Here is an 18,052-nt window from a genome sequence, read left to right as displayed (position 1 = left end):
TGTAGGACTCACTAAAAACCTGTTGATAAAATATGAATTGCATGGATGGATGTTCCTTTGGAATTAGATATTTCCAAGGGAGGAATTAGCTATTTGAAGGGAGACTAGCAGAGAGAGTGGAGTCACTGACCTGAAGTCACAGCACTCAGGACACCTTGTCCATTCCTAAGCCACTACTGAGCATTTGTCTCCATGGACAACATTCAGCTCTCTTCTGTGATTTTGGGAGCCACTCTTGCCTACAACCAGGAGCTCAACAATGTGAAACAGCTTGCATTGTACATGGTTGTTTTCTATATTGTAAGACTGAGTGAACAGTCCAAAGTGGGATTCAAGCTATGATTCACTACCAAAAACTAAACAACTAATTTATATCAAGTTTATGACAACCAGGTAGTGAGACAGATAGAGGGTACCTGATTCTCTGCGTCACTCACTGTTTCCTTCTAGCCTCAGGCAAAATTTCCAAACACTATTTCAGAAATGAAAATTTAAGAACATACATTATTCCTTTAGAGGAGCCGGGAATAATCTACCTGTCAGATCCGCTGTGATGACAGTGATATACTACTGTCCTGGCTTTTCTTTTTAGCTCCTAAGTTAGAAGGTCTGTTTTAGATTCATGGATTCATATGTTGGGAGAGGAAGTAGGATGCATTTAATCATTTTGTTCTTAGCTGGAATAAATTTCACAGATGGAACTGGCTGCCTCTACCAGCCATTTATTGTGGCTCCAAAGACAATAATTAAGCCATTCGTATCCTTGATGTCATCAGCCAGTGGCAACGGGATCAAAGACATGTAACCTGACTCCCAGTAGCATCATCTGTTAAAGGGGATGATGCTACCAGCTTCCAAAACATGACTGATTCCATAGGACAAAGGAACCAGGCTGGGAAACCTAGGCCCCTCCAACTCACTATTAGCTCAACTTGTTATCCTAGACTTCCCTGTTACACTTTCCAAGTATCCTTCAACGCCCCCTTCTACATAACGACAATATCCAAACTCGTCTGCATGGCTTGGGTGACCCCTCATAAACTGACCCCAGTCCACTTCTTTGGCTTCTTGGTCTCTCTCCACATTTAGCCAGACACAACCACTTGCATTCCCTCCAGAATCCTGGTGTGTTCCCTTGCACACGTCATGGGATCCTCTATAAACCCTCTTTCCTTTTGGCCTGTTGAAATTATGAGTCTCAATCCAAATTCACATCAACCTGACACTGTCTGCCCTGGGAAGACTCCCTTTCTGCTGACAGTCATTGCCTCATGGGTACTATATCATAAATCTACCACAAAACATATTGCCAGTACTCTAGTTGTTTACAAAGAGCACTGTATTCCTCTGATTTCTTTAAATCAGAACCTATATTCTATCTAACTGATGGCCTCTGTGCATCAGATGGTGTTGATGCCCTGCCTTCATTCCCGTGGCCTACCCGGGATACCGCCTGTAGACAGTACCTATACATGACAGAGTCTTTGTGCATTTTTACCTCTGGAAGCATGTTTGGTCTTCTTGGGGAAAGCAAAAGTGCCAGCAATTTGATGGCTCGGGTGCAGCCCTCAGCAAAGAAGGAATGGCAGCTGGTGGTTAAATTTCCCAGCTTTCTCAGTCTTTGATGGGATAACTCAGAGATGTCATCACTCGCAGAAGGTCTAGAATGTTGCAATAATGGTCTGCATTTTGTTTCTGCCTCTCTGGATCAATTCCATGGTTAGTTGTCTCCACACTGACTGAGCTTGGCCATGTGCACTTGTTTTGGCCGATGGGACTTAGTAAATGTGACACAAGCAAAGATTTGTTCCCAAATCCATGTCTCAGTGTCTGACATCATACTTGCTTATTGAATGTACTAAGTACATGATTGTTGAATGAAATGAATATTTTTCTGCTTCTATACTATCCCCTGGTATGACTGTGGCTCCTGTTAGTTTCTTTGTCCATTCCTTTCAAACTCCTGTAATTTTCCCTTGGTCCTTTCCTCTTTTCCAGTTAATGGCCAGGAAGGTTTGTTTTGGCTTCAGCTGCTGGGTCTAAATTTAGGTTAATGTCAAGCCTCACTGAAGACACAACTCTACAAAGTTCTCTTTGGCACTGATTCTGCCCTCCCTCCCCCACAATATGGTACCACTTCTGGACTTCGAGATCGACAATGGCTTGTCTCCCATCCTTCTTCCCATGTCTTAGGCTCTGCAAGGTCTCTCTTGGTCTCCCATTCTTGGCTGACAGTCCCAAGAAATACAATCAGCAGGAACTGACTAGAATGGACCCTTGGATGCCAACTACCTTCTTGTGTCTGAATTTCCATCACCTTGGAAGGGAACTGATAGCCTCCTGATGAAACTGATTTTTTCCCCTTCACAGAAGTAGAGAGCAAGCTAAGGGCAAGGAAGGATAGAATTTGTGGATTACCTTATTTTCTGTCTTAGGTTTCTTTATATCCCATCAAGTCACAACATTTTAGGCCATTAATGGTAATTAATTAATTGAAGCCATTTAACACAAGCACAAATTCATGTAACCTTTCCTAGCATGCTTGGTCTTCCTGATTGCAGCATTACGTAACACATCAGTCTGTCATTTCGTGAGCATCCGATGATAATGTAAGCTTTTAGATTTTTTCCTCATCATTTATTTTTATATTTATTGAGTGCTTACTAAATGTACAGTGCTGTATTAATCACTAAGGGGGCAGTCAAAGAAACATCAATTCTTGTTCTGTATTTCACCTAGTGTAAATCCAATAGGTTGTGGCTGGTGCAGAATCCTTGCATCTACAAGCCGCTTTGTTTGGAAAACTGGTCTTTATACAACTTTTACAAGTAAAGTGGTGAAAAGCAGGCCAGGGGGATCTGCAATGAAGTGGCGTGGTCAGATCCAGTTGGTGCGTGTGGCTAATTACTCATAGGAATCTCATGCAGTTGGGGTCTCGGTCTCATCCAATGTGAAAGGCGGATACAATGGTTCTCTGGTCTCTGAATCTCAGCCAATAAATGACAGGGTTCAAATGCTCATTGCTAGTAGTGAAGAACATAAACATCATGCTTTATTTCCTTTTCCTCCTGTGTAAAATGAGAGGTTAATCTAATGCCTTTCTATGATTCCTTCCTGTAATTCCATCACTGTAGATATTACTCGTAAAAATTACATGACTCCAGATAAACCACTTAGAATAATTAAGCTAACATATCACAAGTTTTTGGTGGGATAGCAATTTCCAAGCCATCTGACAAGTGTTTAGAAACTATTACTTACAAACACCATTAAAATGACATATATTTAAATCACCTCAATGCTTTTCCTCTTTCCCCTCCCATACACTTCTTGAAGAAATTGTCTTGATACCTCAACTTCATCATATTTACTGCTACCCTTCACAATGTGGCTTCCTTCCTATAGCAGATGTGATCACTTTTCTGCTCGGATCCCTTTGGGCCTTAGCATTTAGGGCAGGCCAGCTCTGCATTCTTCACCTGAGTTTTCTCTAGTTGGCCGAATTCTGCTCTTCTGAACATGTGCCAAATCAAAGTACTGGAGACTTAATGCTACCCAGGAGTAATTAGCAATCCTGAATCGATGTGTGATTGCAACTGGCACATAAATACCCCAGCTCCCTCACAGCTCAGGCAGGATACCTCTGGGGCACATGTTCTACACCAGCTTTCCAGAGTTTCCTGGTGGGACTGAGCCCCCAGTTATCCACAGTGACAACTTGCTTTCCCTTTCCTGTTTCACTTCCCCCACTTCCCTACCAGTATTTTCTAGGTCCATTCCTTAAATAAACAACTTTCATTTAAATTCTTATCCCTTAATCCTGGAAACCCAAACTAACAGATGTGTCCTCTTCCAATGTGCTAAGGTAGCACCTCCAATTTCAACAAGGACTTCATCTCTAAAATCGGTGGCCTTGGTTGCCCCATTCTTTCTTTCTTAACCCTCACCTACTTTCCTTTCACAGTTCTCAATTCTCCTTCCCTATCTCTAACAGTCCAAGCTCTGTCTCCTTGCCTGGCTCCTCTTTTCCCCTTCAGGTCCAAAGTTCTCCAGGATTTTGTCCTGGGACCTCTTCTCTCCTTTTTCTCTCAACACTCTTCCTTGGCAATGCTATCTATTGCTGTGGTATGACTGAGGTGTATGTGGATGGATGTTTGTGCATTTGACTTTCAGATCCTTGGCCAGCTTTACCTCTTTTTGACTTTGGTAATTAACCTCTATGGGCATTATCATTATCTGGATGTGTTCGGGACTTGGAGCCTAGTGAGTCAACACCCTAGTCACTAACCAGAGCTTTCTCTCAGTTCTCTCGCTATGAATCCCAATTTACCTTCTGTTCTAGTTTATTGATAGTCTCTAGTTTTTAAAAACTTCATTTCTCTCTCTCCCAACCTCTACCACCCCCACTTAAGTGCCGTTTAAGAAAATGATGCAGTTGGTGCCACTATAAATCGATTCTCTCCCTCTTGGCCCCTCAGTGCTGCCCAGAAGTCATCCTTTGTCCTTTATCAGCATCCCTTCCCTTGCCAGTAACAGTGTGCAAAATGTTGTCTCCCTTGAAGCCCCCACCCCATCACCTCTTCCCTCACTGGAAGTGTTGACTTTGCCTCCTTCACCTTTGAAGTAGTTGTGACTCCTCAGTGGGTATTCTCCCCATATCCTCTTCTGTGACCTACACACTGAACTTCATCTGCCCATCCTGTTTTTTTAGCTCAGAGAGAAGAGAGTTCCCTTTTCCTACTCAGGCTCCTTTCACTTTTCAGTAAAGCCTAGCTAGCCAAGAGACAAATGAAAATGAAGAATTTGGGATTGAAGAAGTTCTGGGTAAAGCAACTGTGATGAAATCACAAGCAATTTTAATGTAGAACAAATACCAGCAATACTGTAAATCATGGTTATATGCAGAAGGTTAATATTTACACGCAACCTAGTGCAAAATATGACACACCTAAGGAGCACTGCAATGTGTGAATAGGGGAGGCAAGAGAAAGTGTTAGCAGGCTAATGTCCCCACTTTGCTGAGCATGGACTCCACAATTCACTGAAGTTGAAATACATAATGAATTAATCAAACTTGTCATTAAATATATATTATCTACCTATCTACCTTTTGCATGTAAAATAGTCACAAACTCCTCAGTACCATCACACTAATTTTTTTTTTAATTTTAGGGAGACCTATTACAAAATTATATCTCTTCCGTGACTAATTTGTCTGAAGTTTAACAATGTCATCAAATTTTTTTTTTCAGTTTCCTTTCCTTTTGTTAAATTCTATAATAATCAAATGAATAATTTAAAACTTAAAGTAGTGTGTACAGGGGCACATGGGAGGCTCAGTCAGTTAAGGTTCCGACTCTTGATTTCCACTCAGGTCATAATCTCCCAGATTGTGAGACTGAGCCCCATGTTGGGCTGAGTGTTGACATCAGGGAGCCTGCTTGGGATTTTCTCTCTGCCCCTCCTCTGCTCATGCTCTCTCTCTGTCTCTTTCTTTCAAAAATAAATAAATATTGGGGCGCCTGGGTGGCTCAGTTGGTGGAGCGTCCAACTTTGGCTCAGGTCATGATCTCGCAGTCTGTGAGTTCGAGCCCCGCGTTAGGGTCTGTGCTGACAGCTCAGAGCCTAGAGCCTGCTTCGGATTCTGTGTCTCCCTCTCTCTCTGACCCTCCCCCACTCATGCTCTGTCTCTGTCTCTGTCAAAAATAAAAATAAACATTAAAAAAATTTAAAAATAAATAAATAAATAAATATTTTTAAAAAAAGTAGTGTGTACAATATAATCCCAGTTCCGTAAAACAATTTATCTAACTACCTTTTTTCTCTCTCTATATATATATTCTTACAGAAATATCTGCAATAAAATTTACCTAATGCTATTAATGGTTATTTCTGAGTAATGAAGTTTGGGGTAATAAAAAAAAAACCCACCTTTCTTTCAGTGCTTTTTTTGTACTACTTTATATTAAAAAATAGTAATGAGAATGTGTAATTTTGACAAAAATAATTAGGTTATTGTATTTTTTACATGATCAGGGAGTCTTAATTTATGTCAAGTTAACAACTTGGTTATTCGTATTCATTGCATTCATGAGGACTGCAACAAGTAAGAACACCGTGTTTACACTGAGAGATTCGCCATCCCCCCAGTAGAAGAATTCACAATTTTGTTTGCTTGTTTGCTTAAATCTCAAGAGGAAAGACGCTCAATTATCTAAGAAATCTGACGCCAACATAAATTAGATCATTCATTCAACAACTACTCACTGTAGGCTTAGTTTTATCAGGCGTCGCATTTACACAGAAAGCAAGACTTATGATGTCACTACTCTCAGCTTACATTAAAACACTGGAACAGTGAAAGCCAAGTATCCCAGGTCAAAAAATATTTTTCTAATGCCGTTACGTGGCACATGTTTTAAGCCTAAGTTATTATCTTCCTGTTCTTGATGTCTCCAAATAAGTCATCCTAACATGTTTCTCATCTTCCTTTGAACTCTTTCTACCTTGACACAATGTAAGCATTAAGTGAATCTATTTAGGAAAATTTAGGAGAAGAATTGGATGTTCATGAGAGTCAAGCAAAAATGAACTATTGGAACCTCATCAAGATGAAAAGGCACAGGGAAGGAAACAGTCAGTAAAATTGAAAGGCAACCAATGGAATGGGAGAAGATATTTGCAAATGACATATCAGATAAATTGTTGGTAACCAAAATCTGGAAAGAACTTATCAAACTTAACACCCCCCCTGCAAAAAAAAGTAATCCAGCAAAGAAAAGGGCAGAAGGCATAGACATTTTTACAAAGAAGACAGCCAGATGGCTAACAGACACATGAAAAGATGATCAACATCACTCATCAACAAGGAAATACAAATCAAAACCACAATGAGATACCACCTCACACCTGTCAGAATGGCTTAGATGAACAACTCAGGAAACAACAGATGTTAGCAAGGATACGGAGAAAGGGGCACCCTTTTGCACTATTGGTGGGAATGCAAACTGGTGCAGCCACCCTGGAAAGCAGTATGGAGGTTCCTCAAAAAATTAAAAATAGAGCTATCCTACAACTCAGCAATTGTACTACTAGGAATTTATCCAAAGGATACAAAAATGCTGATTCAAAGAGGCACATGCACCCCAATGTTTATAGCAACACTAGTGACAATAGACAAAGTATGGAAAGAGCCCAAATGTCATCGGCTGACAAATGGATAAAGAAGATGTGATATATATAGAATGGAATAGTATTTGGCAATCAAAAATAATGAAATCTTGCCATTTGCAACATGAATGGAACTAGAGTGTATTATGCGAAACGAAATAAGTCAGTCAGAGAAAGACAAATAGATGATTTCACTCATGTGTGGAATGTAAGAAACAAAACAGGAAAAGAAAGAAAAAAGGAAAAATAAGATAAAAGCAGAGTGGGAAACAAACCATAAGAGACTCTTAAATACAGAAGACAAATTGAGGGTGGCTGGAGGGATGTTGGGGGGGGGGATGGGCTAAATGGGTGATGGGCATTAAAGAGGGCACTTGTTGGGATGATCACTGGGTCTTATATGTAAGTGATGAATCACTAAATTCTAATCCTAAGATCATTATTACACTGTATGTTAACTAACTTGGATTTAAATAAAAATTTAAAAATGCATATATTAATTAATTTGATACAGAATTAAAATAATAATTATAAAAATAAATAAAGTTATAAATAAAGAGCAACCCTAGGATTCTACAGTTCTCATCTTCTTGTCGACTTCCTAATGGAGAAGCTACCAACATCTTGTGATATTGTTGAGGCTACTTCATTTGTGTCAGAAAATTAAGGGTTTGTGTCCATGTTTCACTTTCAACCTAAGAGTTTGTTATATTCAGTTATTCTCATCAGAGGAGCTCAGCACATCACAACCTTCTCCAAAAAGTTATGGTCAAATTGTTTTAGGGACAAAAAAATGATTTGTCTAGGGAATTTATTGCTTTTTATATATACCTAACATAGAATAATAGAAGCCATTCATTAATATGGAACCATTACATTTAGGGTAGAACTGTTAATTCAAATGCAATTTCTTGATTCCCTAACCATTAGTGGAGTTTAGTCACTTAATGGACTTCAGCTATTCAGCTATTATACACACACACACACACACACACACACACACACAGTTCTTTAGAAGTATATTAGTATATTAGTAAAGAAGGTGAAACTAAAACTCTTGCTTTCGAATGTCCTGTGATTATTTGACTCTCAAATAATAACCCACAAATTCAGTTCAGGGTTTCTTTTTGAAATGATGAATCTGAGCTCAAATGTAAAATGAAGCCACTGCTCTAGTGGGTGGAAAAAAGTATGAACTTCAGGTTTTATGTTTTATTTTTAAAGCCTGACTTCTTTGAGCAGTTACAGCCAAATATATAATTATTGCAAACTTAACTATAGCATCACTCCCTGATGTGCTGTAACATTGTGATCTACAGCTAATAAGACCTTTTGAAAGAGACATTGAATTTTAGATATTCATTCATTTGAGAAAAAGAATTTTTTTTTGATCTATTCTATCACTGATCATTTATAAGTTGGGAATTTAGGGAAACGCAGGAGTCTGCCAGTCATTGACATGTTGCCTGTTACCTACTTCTATTTCCTAGCTACATTGCTGCCTACAAATAAATGGATGCTACAGGGGTAGTTTCTTGAAAACTAGTACTTCAAGTGCCTCTTCTCTGAGTTAATGGCCGAATAGTCACCTTGTGATCCAGGTGTACTTATCAGTGAAGAAGCACATAATGAGTACCTATTATGAGTAAAGCATATTGGTCGCCAGTGGGACAAGAGTATTTAATGGGTTGTGTATTCTTCCTGGAGAAGAAAAATCACAAAGACCTGTAAAGTTGGTTGACATTACGAGGTGGAGATGTAGGAGCTTTCATAAGTCTTTTAAAAATTATTATTCTTGTAATTTGGTTTGGTTTGGTTGTAAGGTTCAGAGAATACTCTTGCAACCTAAGAAAGAAGGATATTTATTGACAGGATATTGGCTTGGATAATGTTGGTGGTTCTAAAGATAAACTCTCAAATCCCAGTGCCTTAATGTAATAGCAATTAACTTTCTGACTCATAAAGCTCTTCTAAGTCAAGAATCAGGGACCTGGGGTCCTTCCATCTTGCACTCTACCAAATGCATCTTTGGAAGCATTTGGCTTCCAAAGTTACTGTTCTTAATCACATCAAACCTCAGAAGAGAAGAGGTGGAGAATCAACCTACGGTGTTTTTACGCTTCAAGCAAGGAAGAAGTGCACATCACTCCTGCTTACATCCCACTGGCTAGCATCCTCATATGGTGGTACCTATCTGCAAGGCAGGCTGGGAAATGTGGTACTGCTGTGGCCCAAGGAGAAGACAAAATTAGTCTGGTAATTAGCCTTTACCTTCTGTCCCATCTTTTGCTGGGAAATGGAGCTGGGAAGTTATAGGAACTCAGATGAAATGTCTGCATCTCCCATGGCCTGGATAGTCTCTTTCATGACAACTAGACCCCATTTTCCTCTCTATAGCAACTAGTGAATCAAATTTCCTAAGAAAGTCAGCATGATTGGTTAAGATAATTACCATGGGCTATAGTGAATTTAATTCTGGATTATTTCAGCCAGGCACTCTCAAGGATCATGGCCAACTCCTGGATGGGTTCCCATTGGGCTGTTTACTCCTCATTCAATCAGTTGTCACTCCGAAGAAAGTACAACTTATAATTGTTTTCGTGAGCAAAAAAATGTAACCAGGTCATCACCTTATTATTATTACTCCTACCAATAATAGGTTTTTTATTCTATGCACTTGCCACTGTGTTCAAAACCTTATACACACTGTACTATTTATTTTTCACAACCACCGTATTTTATTATTTTTTCACAACCACCATATTTTATTATTTTTCACAACCACCATATTTTCAAATAAACATGAGCCTCTTAGAGATTTCATAATCTAGACAAGTTTCCGGTACTTTCTAATTCTAAATCCCATTATCTATACCTTTGAACATTGCTGTTCCTGGCTTCCTTTAGTCACAAGAGAGGCATTGGATATAGTGAGTGCTGGGACAAAGGTGACTGGTGCCAAGAAAAGGAACAGATTAAATGCAGGGGAAGTCCCAAAGAGATAGAGAATATTTCAGTCTAAGTCAGTCAGATAAGGCTTAAGGGATTAGCTTGGACTTGACCTAAAGCATACTGTATTAAGTTAGAGTCCAAAAGGAATTCATAGCTTTCATGTTGGGGAAGTTGAGTTCTGGGCTATTTACCTTTGGTTACCATGGTAATAGATCGTGTAGGGTCAGAAAAACTGTCCCTTAAGGGATTCTTAGATAGGAATCCTCTTGGAAACACTTAGGATCAAATCTATCTCTTGTTTTGTTTCCCCTTCTGAACCATGTTAATCTTGATCTAGAGGAGAACAGGGCAGAGGGTGGAAGACTACTTCTTCTGACTCACAATTGATCCACGATGAAATGAGAGTGAAATTATAGAATCTGGATTCAATATTGTTAATACCACTAAAAGGGCGAAAATAAATATATGACAAAAGATTCTTCCTATCCATAATAGCTAAAGAGCTCCTACAAACGGAAAATTAAGACAGACAATCCAAAAGCAAAAAAAAAAAAAGAAAGAAAGAAAGAGGAAGAAAAGAAAGAAAGAAGAAACAAAGATAGAAAAAGAAAAGAAAACAAAACCAAACCAAATTTTTCAGGGCAAAAGACTTGAACAAATGATGTGTAAAAAAGGATTTCCAAACCACTAATAAGCATATGAAGAGGTATTCCGCTTGAGGTGATCATCAGGGAAATGCAAATTAAAATCACAATGAAATATCATTATGTACCCACCAAAATAACTAAAAGGAAAAGGCATAAGAAATCAAATGTTGCTGAGAATGTGGAGCAATCAGAAACCTCACACATTGCTGGTGGTCAGTTTGTCTGTGGCAGGCGGAATCCTGAGATGACCCCCAAGATTTCCTCTCCCTCGTGTACGTGCCCTGTATCATCCCCTCCCCGTGAGTGTGGGGACAGGATTGTGAAGATGATGGATGTCATTTATGTTATTAGATTACCTTTTGTGGCAGAGGGGAGGGATTTTATCAAATGTAGTTAAGGTCCCAAATCAGTTTACCTGAATTAAGACAATTCTCCTGGGTGGGCCTGACCTAATCAGGCTCACCTAAACAGGGACTGAGCCTTTCCTGAAAGAAGGGTAAAAGTGTGAGAAGGTTTATGGAAAGGGTCATGCAGCAAGGTCATGAGCATAGCTCCAGGAGCTGAGAGTGGAACTTGCAAAAATTGAAGACTCCAGGTCTACAACTACAAGGAGCTGAATCCTAAACACCTGAATATGCTTGGAAGTGGACTTCCCCTTAGCTGTGCCTGTAGATGAGGACATGGCTGGCCAATATCTTAATTTCTACCTGTAAGCCCATGAGCAGAAGACCCAGCTAAAATGTGCCAGACTCCTTATCCATGAAAACTATGAAATAATGAATTTGTGTGGTTTTAGGACACAAAGCCTGTAGTATTTGTTACACAATAGAAAACTGATACAGTCTCCTAAAGTTGAATGTATATATACCCTTTTACTCAACAATTCTAATCCTAGGGATATTCCCAACAGAGAGACATATATGCTGGGAATACATACATTACAAATTCCACAGAAGCAATAATCATAATAGCCTAAAACTAAAAACTGCCTAAATGAGCAAGAGGGGGAACTTATGGGGTATGGATAATACTTTATTTCTTGATTTGGATGCTCATTACATAAGTGTGCTCAGTTTGTGAGTTTATGAACTGTGTTCTTTCCTAAGTTATACTTCAATAAAATTAAAAGAAATTTGATTTTAACATTAAATTCAATTAAAGAATTCAATTCAATTAAAGTTAAAATTAAAAAGTCAGTTAAAATGAAAAGAAGTTTATTCTTTCATTGTATACCAGCACAATTATTGCTAGAGTTTTTCAAATGCAGTGAGCACACATATAAAAGTGGTCACATGTGGCGCCTGGGTGGCTCAGTCGGTTAAGCGGCCGACTTCGGCTCAGGTCACGATCTCGCAGTCCGTGAGTTTGAGCCCCGCGTCGGGCTCTGTGCTGACAGTTCAGAGCCTGGAGCCTGTTTCAGATTCTGTGTCTCCCTCTCTCTGACCCTCCCCCGTTCATGCTCTGTCTCTCTGTCTCAAAAATAAATAAACGTTAAAAAAAAAAAAGTGGTCACATGATTTTACTTGTGTAATTATCCTAGCCTCAGTCCTACCTGAACAAAAACCAAAACCTACTGTAGCAAAACAAAAACACTTCATTGTCAATTGTTTGGATTTCTACCTTAATTCTTACTTGATTTTTGGCTAACCTTCAATATACTGTTTAAATAAATATTTTTTTTGTTCTTTTTCCAAGAGATTTAAAATTAGTAGTATATTAAGAATTTTAAGGGGTGCTCGGGTGGCTCAGTCGGTTAAGCATCCGACTTCGGCTCAGGTCATGATCTCATAGTTTGTGAGTTCGAGCCCTGCGTCAGGCTCTGGGCTGACAGCTCAGAGCCTGGAGCCTGCTTCACATTCTGTGTCTCCTCTCTCTCTGCCCCTCCCCCTCTCGTGCTCTGTCTCTCTCTGTCTCTCAATAATAAATAAACATTAAAAATTTAAAAAAAAGAATTTTAAGGCACTCGGAAAAACACCTCTGATGTTATTGTAAACTCACTTACTCTCCTAGACATATACATATGTCTATACATCTTTTTTGATGAACAGATGTCTTTTAGCCAGGTCACGATAAAATAGAAAACTTTAGTCTCAACACACCTTTCTGACAGTAAAGTTAGAGGTATTTTTGTTCCATTTCGGGGAGGAAATACATTTGTTTGGTCATGGCCTTGCAAGAGTTTGGTAAAAAAAATCACCAGGTATTCATTTAATATCTCATATATAGACCACTGTGCTAAACATAGGGCTTTAAGAAGACACAGTGTATTGTTTCTACTCTTAAAAGATTTATGATCTACCTGAAATACATACTCATACACATTTGTTAATGACATAGGTTTATACGTTAACACCAAATAGGTGTTGGATATAGAAAAAATTAAAAAGAAAGAAAGGAAAGGGAAAACATCAGAACTCTAAAATGGTGCCCAGAGAGCAGAGCTCTTGGCTGTCCAGGAAGGTTTCCCAGAGTCAGTTCTGTAGGAAAACAAAGTTATTTTCCACAAAGCAAATTTGGTTTTAAATCTGAGTTTTTTTTTCACTCTCCAGATAGAAGTTTAACTGCTTGGGGCTTTACGTTTTCATCTGAGAATTAGGTCTGATGGCAACAATTTCTACCTCACAGGCTTGTGAGTTTAGATGGGATAACTTAGTAAAATAGCAGGTTCCCCTAGTCTGCATAGCTGACCCTTCTTTGGGATAAATAAGTAATCACCGAGGATCCTTGGTGTCTGACCCTGAGCATTGGAGAGGATGGGGCGGTAGGGAATTGGAAGATACACTAAGTATTAGAGAGAGGAAGGAGAAGGAGGTACTGTAGGTTTAAAATGAAAAAAAAAAAAGAGTGACAAAAGTGCAGTATGTGATGAGAACAAGACAGGACAGTGTGTGAGAAACCCGGAGGAACAGATAAAACTAAGGAAGTTTCCTTACAGGCTGGCAAACCCAGTACTAGGCTGGCCATAGTGAGGACTAGAGGTAAGTATGGAGGATATGGTCCTTGAATATTTACCTTTTAAGTGGAAAGACAATACACCCACATTTACTTACATATATAAAATGACTGGAGGAAGAGTGTTGGGATGTACTAGCTTATGTCATGTAGGCTTTGCTTTTTCATCCCGTGGGAATTTGGAGAAGAGAAAGCACATTGTGGTCCATAGCATCAGGGAAGGTTTGGAGCTCAGTCGTGAAGGAAGAAGGGTGGGACATGAATCCAAGGAAAGAAAAGAGGGCTCCTTCTACACAGGTGTGGCACCATGCAAAGATTTGTCAGACAGAAGCATTCTGCCATAGGCTGATTTTTTTTTTAACTATGTATCAGAACAAAAATCATTTGGTTAAGAGATACTGTTTTTGAGAGGGGGTTATAGAGAGGGGAGGAGAGGTGGCAAGGTAAAAGTTCATTTTTCCCAGATAGAAATTGCATGTTTGTGGCTGACTCAAAGCCAGCGGGCTCCTCTCAAATAAAGAGTAGGGGTGACAGAGACTTAGGTATCTGATTTTACCCCAAAGTATGAGTTCCCTGAGAGTTCACAGTAAGCATATCAAGATTCTCCAGATATATTTAGGATGAGATTGTTCCTACACCCCCTTTCTCAAACTCCACCGTCAAAACTACAAATCCCACCGTCAAAACTACAAATCCCCTCATTAAGCCGTTTACCTCTACAAAACAAAACAAGACAAAACAAAAGTGACCCCTTGGAGAATTAATAAGTCAAGTCATTATCTGTCTTAGTTACACCCGGATTTGCTTAAGTTGCTAAGATCCTAAAGGGCATTGTCTAAAGGGGAAGTAAGGAGGAGGTAGCAATAATCTGCCTACACTATGAAAAGGTGCATGGTACGGAAAGAGTAGCAGGTATTCCCGAATCAGCTGCAACCCCTTGACAGAAACTAAAAAGCCCGATGCCATATCCCTTTTCAGCCCACCTCAAAGCTCAACACATCCTGCAGAGCACTTAGCCTGTTTGGCATGTAGAGGTAAAAAGCATGAGTTTATTTCTGAAAGATCCGGGTTTAAATCCAGATCTGGTTGGTTTTTACCTTGGGCCCTGATCTGAGCCAATGTCCTTATCAGTACCATGAGCTTAATAATAATAGCAGCTTCCTCGGAGTTGTTGAGAATATTAAATAAGAATATGTGTAAGGACTCCAGCACACAAGGGTGCCCCATTGTTGTCAGGTAATAATAATCACGGTGACAATCACTGTTCTATCTGTGGCTCCTGGGTCCTGAATCTTGTCTCCTAACAAGTTAGGGAGGTGGGTTGGGAAGGATGGGGGGTCTGCTTGTTTCCTGTGTTGAAATAAACATAAACTCTTGAAACAGCCCCAGACCCTGGGCCAGAACGACAGCGGGCTGCTCCCTCAGCTCGCATCCTCTCTCCCTGCTCCACCCACGCTTCCCGGGAGCAACAAGTTCCCTTCTGCAAAGACCCGCCCGCGCGCCACTGGTAGACCCGGCGGGCTTCTCCTCCCAGACTAGTATGACTGGCGGGGAAACCCACCGAGGGTCGAAATCGCTGCTGCCAACACCCTACCGGGGAGGGAGAGCCAGCTGCTCATGAGGGAGCCGCGTCTGGGAGGAAGACGGGAGGCATGGGAAGTCCGGACAGAGGGACTGATAGGAAACCTAGTTCGCACTGCCCTTGAGAGGCAAAAGCAACAAAAGAAAGCACCCACCGCTCGTTTCCCGCCCCTCTCCTGGGATCGGGAGGGAGAAGATAGGGCCCCGAATCCCACACCTGCACCCAGCCTCCACCCAGACCTCCACCCAGCCTTCTGGTTGCCAAATCTCATTCTTACGTCCTCCACGCTCCCCTTGCCCGGTTTCTCCGTGCATCTTCTCACTCTACCCCACCTCTCGCCAGGTCTCCTAAGGACACTTGCGATTTCTGACAAGATATTTCGTAAGAAGGACAAGCAGGTAAGCCACTGCCCCCACCCAGCACTCTCCTTTCCGCTGCGTCCCAGATGGATACCCTGGAGTCACAAAAGGAGTCCCAAGGCGTCTTAGGTTGGGAGCCTTAGGCAGCTGCCCGAACAGTTGAACTCTGGCAACTTCTTGGAATGGGGATCCCCGCGCCCTCGTGAGAAAGCCACGGTGGCCGCCCACACACCAGGAGAGACACCCCAGCTTCTCCATACGGAACTCCTCTAAAATCTACCTTTCCAGCTTCTACAGCTGTGAGTTGAGAATCAGAGCTAACTAGGAGTACGCTTCGGGGGCGGGCGCTCGTGGGCAGGGGCGAGGGCGAGAAGTTCCACCCGGATTTTGGAAAGAAACCCCAGTTCATCTCCAAGTCTCCTGGAGCCAGAGAGCTGCTAAGGAACAGGGGCCGAAGTCACCGGGAGGGAAGTCCTCCTAGCGCGGGGTCCGAAAAGCACGGAGGTGAATTGCAATATCCAAGCTTTTAGCCTTGTCCCTTGGAAACTACTCTTTCTCCAGGGGATGGGGGCGGGGGATACATCCCTGGCAAAGACTGCCAACGTCAAGCCCAGATGTTCAGCACTTCATTCCCCCATCCCCACCCAGCCTTGAGAACTTGGTACCTCGGACAGCAGCCCGGGCGCAAGGCATTGTCAGAAAGGTGTTATCTTGTTTTCGCCACCAAGTCAAAGAGCAATAAATTATTTTTATGACCTTACTAGTATAATTTGAAGGACATTTTAATTACATAACCCGTGAAAGATCACCGGAGGCAATGTCGTGTTAAAGAGCCCATGGCAGAATATCTGCATCGCATGAGAAAGAAAACTTGCAAATCTGCAATGAGATTGCGCAGGGCTGCCCCCGTTTTGAAACAACATGCGAAATGCAAGGGAGATTTTACCTTTCGGACTCCAAAGCCGTGTTCTGCTGCAACTTGGCGAGCTTCTTCCTCTCCTCCTTTATGCAACTCCACAAGAAAATGATTCGTGAAGACCGATCTCTCGGCAGATGCAAAAACCATGACACAGAAGAGGAGCCCGGCGGCCGCCTTCCACTGGGAGACACAGCCACCTTTCATCTTTCTTGGGAGTGAAAAGTGGTGCTAGGAGGCGCGCAGGCTGGTGGAGCGGAGGACTCGGAGGAAAGGTGCAAATGAAAAATGTATATATATAGTTTTTTTTGTTTGTTTTAAAAAAAATCTTTGTGTAGAGAAAGAGACTGATTAGGGGGCTCAGCAGCAAATCAATGTGTATTCTCCTCCAGCATCTGGCTGGCGGGGAAGCCGTGTAGTCAGGCTCGCTGGCAGAGGTGCGAATGTGGGGAGCTGTGTGTATCTGAGAGAAAGAGCGAGTGTATGTCTGTGCTTGAGGCTAAATCTGCATTTTCAGCTCCTCCTCGGCTCCAATTCCACTGGGGACAGAGGAGAGCACCAGCCTGGCTGACGTGCGCTCGCCAGCAGCCAATGAGGGCCGGAGATGCGACGGGCCCCGCCCTGGACCGCCCCGGGCCCACCCCTGCCCGCCCCCAGACCGGCCGGTCCGCCTCCGCCGGCGGGGGGCGCTGAGCGGCGAGCCCGCGCCCCCGCCCCTTTCAGAACCCTGGAGAGCTCCTCCATCTCTCCACCCGGGCCCGCCTAGCTCCCAGGAAAATCCCCCCAGCTGTAATCTGGTCGGCGGCGCCGGAGTGATGTCATTGTTTGTGGAAATCTGTAAGGCTCTGGAAAGGGAATTACGGCGTGTGCCGCTCCCTGAGGCTCCGAGGGGAGCTGGGGCACCGGCCTCTCCCTATTCCTCTCCCCTGCTTATTTTCCGCTGCAAAATAACTCTTTCTCTCTCTCTCAAGGCACACTTGCCTCTCTCGCGCTCAACAACAAAGCAAATATTAACCCTCCTCTCACCACTTTGGACAAATCCCGGGGAGGGTTACTGCCTTTCCCCACACGGGGAAGGTTGGGGAAAGCAGCCTTCTTGGGGTGACTCATGGGGACGAGTATTTATTTATTTATTTATTTATATTTTTGTAGGCTCTGGACTTGTCTGGAACTAAGCAGCTGGGAAGCCTAGCAGATCAAGCTTACTCCCACCAGCATCTGTGATTAGATGAGACTCCTCCGAGAGTCAGGGTTGCTCCGCAGAGACCGCCTTCTAGAGAGGCGCGGCCGGGATTGACATGCCTGGAGGTACATTCTCAGACTTGGGGACAGACGTTCGGTTGCACAAGGACGGCGAGAGCGTGCGTTTGGGAAGGTATAGCCACCAGTCCTAGGCGCTGGGCCAAGACGCCAGTTGGGCATTCTCAACTGAGTCGAATTCAGGCCAAGTGACACCGGGTCAACGAAATTATCC

At 42.1% G+C, this 18,052-nt stretch overlaps 1 protein-coding gene across 2 annotated transcripts in view; it reads right to left on the bottom strand.

The window, feature by feature from the left end:
* The window catches only part of PCSK2 (proprotein convertase subtilisin/kexin type 2), a 271,133-nt gene extending 254,348 nt beyond the window's left edge, over nucleotides 1-16,785 (bottom strand). For both annotated transcript variants that reach the window (XM_049651163.1, XM_049651164.1), the window contains exon 1: nucleotides 16,609-16,785. In XM_049651163.1, coding sequence (XP_049507120.1) covers nucleotides 16,609-16,785 — 177 coding nt within the window. The remainder of the gene's footprint in view (nucleotides 1-16,608) is intronic.
* Between the last annotated feature and the right edge of the window lie 1,267 nt (nucleotides 16,786-18,052).

Source organism: Panthera uncia (assembly GCF_023721935.1).
Source record: "Panthera uncia isolate 11264 chromosome A3 unlocalized genomic scaffold, Puncia_PCG_1.0 HiC_scaffold_11, whole genome shotgun sequence".
Classification (NCBI taxonomy): Eukaryota; Metazoa; Chordata; class Mammalia; order Carnivora; family Felidae; genus Panthera; species Panthera uncia.
This window is presented reverse-complemented; position numbering and strand designations above follow the sequence as displayed.